Genomic DNA, 10785 nt, shown 5'->3' with positions numbered 1-10785 from the left:
AATCTCCAACCAAAAGCCAATCATCTGTATATGGATAAATTGTAATGCCCCGAGTACGAAGGTGAGCTGCAATTACTGCCATACATTTCGTAAACACTCTCGGGGCTGTTGTTAGTACAAACGGGAGAACATTAAAACAATAAGCCTTATCTCCAATCATAAAGGAAAGGTACTTCCTGTGTTGTGCAGCTATCGAAATATGGAAATATGCATTTTTCAAATCAATGGTTGCAAACCAAACATCTTTATTGAGTAATGGGAGAATCAAAGACAAAGAAACCATACGGAACTTCTGTGAGTAAATATACATGTTCACTCCCCTCAAATCTAATATGGGACGCTGATCACCTCCCTATTTTGAGACCAAGAAATACCTCGAGAAAAAACATTCATGAAACTCAGAAGGCTTAAGATGGGAGATTGCCCCTTTACTCAACAATTTTGCTACTTCCTCTAACACTGGTGGGGATTCTGGAGTGGACTTTAAATAACCCAACGGAGGTTGCAATATAAACTCCATAGCATAACCATGTCCTACAATTTGTAGAACCCATTTATCAGTAGTAATAGAACTCCAAACATGCAGGAAAGGTCTTAGTCTATCAAGAAACATTACTAACTGGGGAAACTTGTTAACATGTGGAGCAATTGTTCCTTGCATACTTAATTGCTCCTGAATCTCATTTGCAATAGGAACATAAAAGACGTCTTGCGTTCCCTGTGTTTTTCCCTTTGTTTTGATAAGGCTGATATCTAGGTTTGGCATTATAGTTTTGTTTACAATTGGGTTGGAATTTTGAAGAAGCATTCCTATACCCTGGTCCAGTATTATATCCATTAAAAAAGCTCTTACGATACGTGGATGCTGATTGCTGCCAGCGTGGCCTCTGCTGGTAAACTGGTTGCCAGGAATACCCGTACTTGGCCGCTTGCAGTATCTTTTTCGAGTGTTTAATTTTATCATCCGTTGTAGGATCAAAAAGGCCCTCCTCATTCATGGGAAGGTCCTCAGTCAACGAACGGCTTTCCTCAGATAATGAGGAGGCACGAAGCCAGGCATGCCGCCGTATGGCTGTGGCTGAGGCCAATAATTTACCAGCAGTTTCTGCCATATGTTTACCAAGGTCCTTCTGGAATCTTGAGAGAGAGCTTGCCTCATTTATAAATGCTCTAGGAAGACATCGGTCTTCCAAAGGCAAAAGGTCTATATATGGTACAATTTTATTCCAAAGGAAGCTCTGGTATCCGCTCATATAAGTTGCATAGTGAGCTATTCTAGCAAACAACCCTGCTGCTATGTGTACTTTCTTTCCAAGGGAATCTATTTTCCTACCCTCCTTATCAGGTGGGGAAATGGAGTATTTCTTAGGTTTCCTAGATTTAGCCGCTTCCGCTACCACCGTATTAGGTGCAGTGGGGCGAGCTATCCACTTTGCTGAGGATAGATCAACCTTATAAAGGATGTCTACCCTCCTAGGAATGGCTGGGGCAACAGATGGAGACATATCAGGTACTTTTGTTAATTTCAATAAATAAGGTAAAGTTGGGAGTGTTGCAGACGATGGGTTGTCCTGTTGATCTGGGGGAAACATAGGATCATCCACTGTAGAGGGTGGCTTTGGAGCTGGAATATCCAAAGCTGTTATCAATTCTCCCTACTAATTGAATAAATTTATTGATGTCCTCAGAACGGTTTGTAAGTGGTTCTGTCTCCTTGTCTCCTGTTGATGCGTCTAACACTTCCTCAGAAGAGTCTGAATCAATATTTTCATTCATATTTCGTTCTTCCTGTTGCTGTAGCTCCATCGCATCCATATTTGTGTTATTGGGTAGTGTCTATCCCTTGCAGGGTATTGATAATTTTTTTGTCTCAATTCAGTGTTCATTAAGAAGGGACGTTGCGCTGAAGCTCTTATACAAGGATCCTGTTATGTTGGGAAGTTGACAGGTGCAAGCATCCGGTTTCCTCCCTGGCTTGATGTTAAGGGCATAGGACGCCAAAATAAATAATTTCTCCATGTTGAGTTACTTGGTAATACCCTGCTTGAGGGGGAGGAAAGGCATTCCTTTCTCCCATTCCTCCCCAGCATGAAGATCTAGAAGAGGTGATTGAATACCCTGTACCTGCTCTTTACGCCTGCGCTTCCTTGCTGAGCCTGAGGAATCAGAGCACATAGATGTCGAGTTGCTAGAACTAGATCGATCCCAATGTCTCCTTCCCAATCTGCTCGTGTGTGAAGGCGCGCGCGCGCGGCGCCGATCTGATCTTTCAAAGTCATCTCTTATCCCTGCCAATGTTGAAGGCTCAGCAGGAAGAGCCCTCCTTGGCTCCTCCTCCCTTTCACTCATAAGGCCTGCAGGTCGGCATCGGGGGTGTGCCATTGTTCCTCTGAGCCCCTTCCAGCGCATGCGCGGGGCGTGTCTTTGCCGATGTTGGCTCTTTTCCATTTCCTTGCTGTGCACGCTCGTGGCGTGCTGCAGCCGATACTGGCTCAGCATGATTCTCGATCCCGGAGGGAGGAGGATCTTCTCCCCTTCCTGGGGTTTGTGTTGTTTGAGAAGCTCCCATACTTATTTTGGCTGCTTTTTTGGCCAGTTTTGTGTTGTTTTTTGCCTTCTCAATGTTCTTGGCTTTTTTTACTTTCTTGAGAGTTTTCAAAGGTAAGTTGGATTCTATTACTTGGTTTGGGTCGCTATTTTGCCGCTCCGATTCAGGAGGGAGAAACGCCCGCTCATAGTGGGCTGCTTTTAAGCATATCTCCCTATTCTTTCTAGTTTGAGGGGTGAAGGACTGGCAAATAGAGCAGTTCTGGAGTAAATGTCCTTCACCCAGACAAATGATGCACAAGGAATGGGCATCGTTATCTGGAAAGTTAGCCGGACAAGCATTGCATCGCTTAAAGCCCTTTGTTTGTGACATATTTTAAGTTTTTTTGGAGACGTGCTCCTTTATTTATATATTATACTTCTAACCTCGCCAAATTAGTCAGACGGATCAAAAAACAATCATTTAAGATTTGAGCTGTCTGAGTAGTGCGGATGAAGAGAACTGAGGCGGTTAGCCGACCGTGAGCTATTTATACTATCATGGGGAGTGTGCGCGGGGCCAACCGCCAGTCCTTTTAAAACTTTAACTGAAGATTCCGGAGCTTTGCTGCGCATGCACAGAAGTGTTACCATATGTGCGAATTCACAGCATGACCACGCAGGGAAACTGGTGAGATCACAAGTGGGAAAAAAGTTACAGAGAATGAACACGCCAAACTCCTCTGGGACTTCCAGATTCAGATAGTCAGAGTTTTGGAGCACAAAACTCCTGACCTCACAATTGTGTTAAAAATCCATGTATGGATTGTCGATGTCACAATCCCAGGTGACAGCAGGATAGCAAAGAAACAACTAGAAAAGCTGTCACGATATGAGGATTCAAAGATCGAACTGCAAAGACTGGCACAAGCCAGTCAAGGTAGTCCCAGTGGTGCAGTGCCTAAAAACCTTGGTCTACACTTAAACACAATAGGCGCTGACTAAAATTACCATCTGTCAGCTGTAGAAGGCCACCATACTGGGATCTGCAAGCATTATGCACCGATACATCTTGTTGTGTTTCAAATAATAATAATTTGATCCCACTTTCTTCTCTCAAGGAGAGTCAAAGCTTCTCAAAGACTATGTGAAAATAATAATAATAATAATAATTTCTTACTTGACTTTCCCCAATAATAAAAGTTATTATTATTATTATTATTATTATTATTATTATTATTATTGATTTATTTTTAAGAGACATCCTTGAGGTCTAGATTGGGTTCTGCACATGGGGTTGGACTAGATCACCTTTGGGGCTCCCTCCCAATTTAGCCAGGTTTCCCTTAGGATCTGCTGACTGATTGACTGTGGAAAAAGAGAACCCGATAGCCCTCATCTCAACTTGCTTGTGGTCAAAAGGTTGATAAAACGTCAAGCAGGATTGTGTTTTGCATTTAATCCATGTTGGTTTGGTTACTGGGTTAGTTTTAATTTCTCTTTGAAGAGTGAGCTTTCAGGATTATCTTCTGAGCATGTGCAGAGTGAGCTTTCAGGATTATCTTCTGAGCAGTTCTTCCTGAGATCTCAGCAGAATCTGAAACCTCCCTAAGTGCCCCATCTTTGCACAAAATTATTCAAAATATCATGCATAGAATGACAACCAGGCCATGTGTGTATTATTATTATTCTATACTAGCTTGGGGACCTGGCGGTCCCCGGGTTATTTGAGAAGAGGTGATTGAAGAGATGATTGTGTGCCAAGGTTGGTCTTTCTCAGTTATTTATGTGGCTCACAGCGGTCTCAGGAAATCAGTGAAGGTACTGCGAGTCCCATCGTCCATGGTCCATCCTCCTCCAAACAGCACCAGGATGTAGAGGGCTCTGTGTGCCAAGTTTGGTTTTTATCACTCATTGGATGAGGATTGCAGTGGTCTCAGGAAATGAGTGGAGGTACATCAAGTCCCATCTTCCATGGCCCCTCCTCCTCAAAACTGCACCAGAATGTACAGTGGATCATGGGGACTCTGTATGCCAGGTTTGGTCTTGATCAATTATTGGATAAGGATTGCAGTGGTCTCAGGAAGTGAGTGGAAGTATTTCAAGTCCCATCATCCATGGTCTGTCCTCCAAACTGCAGTAGGATGTAGAGTGGATCCTGGGGGCTCTGCATACCAAGTTCAGTCTGAATCGGTCTTTGTTGGTTGCCAAAGGTTTGAAAGTACTATGAATCCCATTATCCTTTGTCGGTCTCCCCCCTAAACCTCACCAGGATGTAAAGGAGTCATGGGGGTTCTGTGTGACAAGTTTGGTCCAGGTTCGTCACCCATGCTGGTCACAGTGGCCTGTGAAAGTGGGACCCAATTGGAAAGTTGCCACATACACCTCCCGCCACACACATACATACATACAAATATGGACTTTTATTATATACTAGCTTGGGGACCCTGTGGTGCCTGGGTAATTTGAGAAAGTCATTAGGTGCCAAGGTTGGTCTTTATCAGTTATTTATGTGGTTCACAGTGGTCTCAGGAAACCCATGGTTCATCCTCCTCCAAACAGTACCAGGATGTAGAGTGGGTCATGGGGACTGTGAGGCAAGTTTCTTCTTGATCAGTTATTGGATGAAGGTCACAGTGGTCACAGAAAATGAGTGAAGGTACTGCAAGTCCCATCATCTATAATCTGTTCCCCCCAAACCACATCAGAATGTTGAGTAGGATATGGGGGCTCTCTGTGTCAATTTTGGTATTTATTGGCAATTGGATGAGTGTTGCTGTGCTCACAGGAAGTGAGTGAAGGTACTGCAAGTCCCATCATCGGTGGTCCATCCTCCTCCAAACCACACCAGGATATAGAGTGGGTCATGGGGGCTCTGTATGTCAAATTTGGTTTTGATCAGTCATTGGATGAGGGTCGCAGCGGTCTCGAGGAACGAGTAGAGGTACTTCAAGTCCCATCATCCATGGTCTGCCCTTCCAAAATGCAGTAGGATGTAGAGTGGATCATGAGGGCTCTGTGTGCCAAGTTTGGTCTTTATAGGTCTTTGTTGGGGGCCACAGTGGTCTGTGGGAACCAAAGGGTTTGAAAGTACTTGAAATCCCATCATCCATGTTCAGTCCTCCCCCCAAATCTCACCAGGATGTTAAGAGGGTCATGGGGATTATGTGTGCCAAGGTTGGTCTTGGTCAGTCATTGGAAGAGGGTCGCAGCAGTCTTGGGAAGAGAGTGGACATACTTCAAGTCCCATCATCCATGGTTTGCCCTCCTTCAAACTGCAGTAGGATGTAGAGTGAGTCATGGGGGCTCTGTGTCCCAAGTTTGGTTTTTATCGATCTTTGTTGGAGGCCGCAGTTGTCTGTGGGAACAAAAGAATTTGAAAGTACTACAAATCCCAACATGCAATATCCGTCCTCTCCCAAATCTCACCTGGATGTAAAGGGGATCATGGGGGTTATGTGTGCCAAGGTTGGTCTTGGTCAGTCATTGGATGAGGGTCGCAGCGGTCTCAGGAAGAGAGTGGACATACTTCAAGTCTCCGGAAGGGAATGGAAATACTTCCAGTCCCATTATCCATGGTTCACCTTCCTCCAAATTGCAGTCGGATGTTGACTGGTTCATGTGGGCTCTGTGTGCCAAGTTTGGTATTTATCAGTCTTTTTGGGAGGAGGGGCACAGTGGCCTGTGGGAACTGAAGGGTTTGAAAATTCTACAAATCCCATCATCCATTGTCCATCCTCCCACAAATCTCATCAGGATGTAAAGGGGGTCATGGGGGTTATGTGTGGTAAGTTTAGTCTTGATCAGTCATTGGATGAGGGTTGCAGCAGTCTCAGGAAGTATATTGAGGCACTTCATGTCCCATGATCCATGGTCTGCCTTCCTCCGAACTGCAGTAGGATGTAGAGTGGGTCATGGGGGCTCTGTGTACCAAGTTTGGTCTTTAACAGTCATTGGATGATGGTGGCAGTAGTCTTGGGAAGTGAATGGAGGAACTTCAAGTCCCATCATCAGTGGTCCATCCACCTCAAAACCGCACCATGACCGAGTGGGTAATGGGGGCTCTGTGTGCCAAGTTTGATCTTGATCAGTCATTGGATGAGGGTGGCAGGGGTCTCAGGGAGTGAGTGGAGGTACATCAAGTCCCATCATCCATGGCCCCTCCTCCTCAAAACTGCACCAAAATGTACAGTGGATTATGGGGGCTCTGTATGCCAGGTTTGGTCTTGATCAATCATTGGATAAGGATTGCAGTGGTCTCAGGAAGTGAGTGGAAGTATTTCAAGTCCCATCATCCATGGTCTGTCCTCCAAACCACAGTAGGATGTAGAGTGGATCCTGGGGGCTCTGTGTACCAAGTTTGGTCTTTATCAGTCTTTGTTGGTTGCCATAGTGGTCTGTGGGAACCAAAGGTTTGAAAGTACTATGAATCCCATCATCCTTTGTCCATCTCTCCCTCCCAAACCTCACCAGGATGTAAAGGGGTCATGGGGGTTATGTGTGTCAAGTTTGGTCCAGGTTTGTCACCCATGCTGGTCACAGTGGCCTGTGTAAGTGGGAGCCAATTGGAAAGCTGCCACATACACCTCCCGCCACATACATACATACACACATACATTCAAACACGGACTTTTATTATATACTAGCTTGGGGACCCGGCAATGCTCAGGTAATTTGAAAAAGTAATTATGTGCCAAGGTTGGTCTTTATCCGTTATTTATGTGTTTCGCAGTGGTCTCAGGAAGTCCATGGTTCATCCTCCTCCAAACAGTACCAGGATGTAGAGTGGGTCATGGGCACTCTATGTGGCAGTCATTGGATGAGGGCCACAGTGGTCACAGAAAATGAGTGAAGATACTGCAGGTCCCATCATCAGTTGTCCATCCTCCTCCAAACCGTGATAGGGGCTCTGTGGGGTCTTTATCAGTTGTTGTTGAAGGCCCCAGTGGTCTGTTGGAACCGAATGGTTTGAAAGTACTACAAATCCCACCATCCATTGTCCGTCCTCCAAACCATAGAGAGCATCCTGGGGGGGGGGGGGTAATGCGTGACGAGTTTGGTCCAGGTCCGTCATCCGTGCTGGTCGCAGTGGCCTGTGAAATTGGCAGAAAGCCGCCATACACCTCCTGCCTCACACATACATACATACATACATACATACATACAAACACTGACTTTTATTATAGACTAGCTTGGGGACCCGGCGCTGCCCGGGTTATTTGAGAAAGGAATTGTAAGAGGAGGTAGGACGCAGCTAAGCAGAGCTCCGGCTCGCGAAGCTTAACTCACGTTGTTAGTCGCTGGGTAGAGTCTCCTGCTCCCCTCTCCCGGTGGATAGATGCCGGGGGGCACGCATGGGCCCAGTTGGTATCATAGTAGATACCCGGGGTGCGCGAGCGGCACCGCGAGAAGCAGACCCTCGGTCTGCACCCACTACCATCCGACGCCAGCACAAAGTTAGAAGAAAGTGAGCTGAGCAGAACAAACTGGACACTCTGTCCGAATGGGAAAGTTTGGTGACCAACAGAGCAAAGAGAGAAGGCACCTCTGAAGGAATCCACTACCGGGGGGAAACCTGAACAAACAAATACCAAAAGAAGGGAGTAGAACCTTCGGTAATGAGTCTCCTCGGGAGCAGAACAAGCAAACAAAACAAACAAAAGGAACGAAATTGCAGCCACGCAACTGCAGCCGTGTGACACCGCTACACAAGCAACACAAATAGCTTCAAGCAACACAAATAGCTACTATAGAAGTCAAGCAAGTCAAGCAAGGAACCCTAAGGTCCAATCTCGGGGTAAGGACTTACTCGGGTGGGCAAAGACTTACCCCTGGGGAGACCAGGACTACTCGCGAGCCGACGGAGGCAAGGAGGAGGGCGGCGCGGGGGAGGAGCCGGAACCAGGAACTAGGAAGCAAGGGCCGAAACGTGGGCGGAGTGAAGGCGGACTTACGCTCGCTCTACGCACGAGCAGCTGGAGGGCAACGCGCATGCGCACACCAATGCAGAGACACAGTAACAGACGCGGAAGCTGCCAACGCTGCTATCCCTAAGCTGGAAGACTTCAAGCTGCAGTGGGCAACTACAGGGGAAGGGCCGAACCTCCCCCCGCAAGACACTTATGGCATAAATGATAGAGCCGTGCCAAGAGCGAGCCAAAGAACTGCAGAACTGTAAGACACCAGGACGCGATAGTAAGTTTTCAAACAGTGCTTAGGTACGAAGGAACTTGGACTATTATACTATAACCTAACCAGCCCCCCCCCCCAACCTCACTGGAGAGAGAGGGAGGGAGGCGAGGAGGGGTAGGCACGGCAACCCGGAAGCCCCTTATAGACAAAAATAGAGGACAGGACTTCCTAAAGACTCTTCCAAAAACTGACAAAGACTGACACAGTCCCACGAGACTGTAAAGGGCTAGTCCACTTTAATATCTTTATTCTCACATTTTCTCTTCCCTTCACTGAATCATTGTACACCTGTTGGCCTCCCTCATAACCTCTCTCTGCTCCCCTACCTTCCCCCTGTTCCCCCTTAATAGGTGCTATATCGGGAGGGGGGGGAGGAGGGCAATTCATTGGAAGGGAGGGGAAGGGTTCTGAAACCTCGAGACCTCGAGATAGAGGCCCAGGACAACAAAGAAGCAGATTGGGGGGAAAGCCCAAAGTGAGGCACGAAATTAGAAACGCAAAGCGAGGAACGGGAAGCAACATAACACCGAATTCAATAAAGAAGTATCTATATTACATCAAAGCAAGAAACAATAAGAGAATAAGAGAAAATGACCACCCCCAAAACAAAGATGGAGAAGGAGATAAAGGACCCCAAAAACACGAGCAGAAGAGGATCAGGTCAGGAAGAAGTCAACATGAAGGACATCTGGAAGGAGCTCCAAAAACTAACAGAGAAAATAGTAGAAAACCAGGAAGAAAATAAGAAAGAATTAAAAACCATAAGAGAAAACCAGATAAAGCAACAGGCGCAGCTTGAACTAATCAGAAAAGAATTTAAGGAAGACATTACTACAATCAAAAATGACATCTCCAAGGCCTTCGTCGAAATCAACGACAACAAGTTAGAAAACAAGAAACTCGGGACTGAACAAAGGAAACTACAAAAGAACCTGGACGACCTGGCTGCCAAAAACGAAAAAATGACAAAAGAATTAGAGAGGATCCAACATGGGGAACTGGAGTATGCATTAAGACTAAGAAATTTGCAGGAGGATCCACAAGAGAACTTGAGAGCTAAAACAACTAAAATACTAGCAACGGTGATGGGCCTACCAGAGGAGAGCATGGAGACAGAAATAGACCGTACCTATCGGGTACAGTCGACGTATGCCAAACAAAACAAGCTAATCAGAGACGTACTGGTCCGTTTTACACGGAAACATACCAGAGACCAGGTGCTCAGGAAATCCAACCAGAACCCAATAACCCACGAGGGGAAAAAAAATCATTGTTCTCAAAGAAATTCCCAAACAGATATTGGACAGGCGTAAGAAATACACTTTCTTAACTCAAGAATTAAAAAGACAAAACTGTAAATTCAGATGGGACAAAATGGAAGGTCTTATGACCACTTTTAACGACCGGAGGTATTGGATCAATGACGTTGAGAAGGTCAACGAATTCATGCTACTACTTAAAGACTGCACGAACAACATAAATACAGAAGCCTATCCCATAACAGGCAATGTGAGAAAAAGAGCCCGCCCAGACTCTCCCTCTAAGGCAGAAGATTTAACGGAAGAAGCACCGAGAACGACCGGGGAATCGACTATCGGTAAGAAGGAGGAGGGAGCAGTGGGAGCAATAAATAATCACAATCATGAATGAACGCCAAATAAAATGTTACTCCCTGAATGTAAATGGTTTTAATTCTGTCTGTAAAAGAAAAAGAATTTTTCACAAAATCAATAAAGGTAATTACCATGTTATAGCGTTGCAGGAGACCCATATTTGTAACAGACATGTCGCCTACCTGACCCAGAGGAAATTAGGTAAAGAGTTTTACTCAACCTCAGATTCCAAAAAAAGGGGTGTAGTAATCTATGTGAAAGAGGACATACCGGCCGAATTAAGCTTTAAGGACCAGGAGGGTAGAGTTGTTGCTGTAAAGATTAAATTGGGCAATGAGTCTGTGCTGATTTGCAACCTATACGCGCCAAACGGCCCAAAAACAAAGTTTTTTGACTCTCTAAAGGAGAACCTACTGAAGGTAGAATTCGACAGTTTAATAGTTATGGGGGATTT

General features: G+C 45.7%; 1 protein-coding gene across 1 annotated transcript; it reads left to right on the top strand.

Annotated features, from left to right (window-relative positions):
• The first annotated feature begins 9308 nt into the window (after positions 1 to 9308).
• On the top strand, positions 9309 to 10031 carry LOC137095595 (calcium-binding and coiled-coil domain-containing protein 2-like). The gene has a single exon (XM_067462371.1). The coding sequence runs from the start codon at positions 9309 to 9311 to the stop codon at positions 10029 to 10031; it is 723 nt and encodes a 240-aa protein (XP_067318472.1).
• The last annotated feature ends 754 nt before the right edge of the window (positions 10032 to 10785 follow it).

This window comes from Anolis sagrei, chromosome Y, assembly GCF_037176765.1.
Source record: "Anolis sagrei isolate rAnoSag1 chromosome Y, rAnoSag1.mat, whole genome shotgun sequence".
In the NCBI taxonomy this organism is placed as follows: Eukaryota; Metazoa; Chordata; class Lepidosauria; order Squamata; family Dactyloidae; genus Anolis; species Anolis sagrei.
This window is presented reverse-complemented; position numbering and strand designations above follow the sequence as displayed.

Excerpts from the sequence above, each read along its gene's own strand:
- LOC137095595 (XM_067462371.1), top strand. The coding sequence starts at position 9,309 with ATGACCACCCCCAAAACAAAGATGGAGAAGGAGATAAAGGACCCCAAA.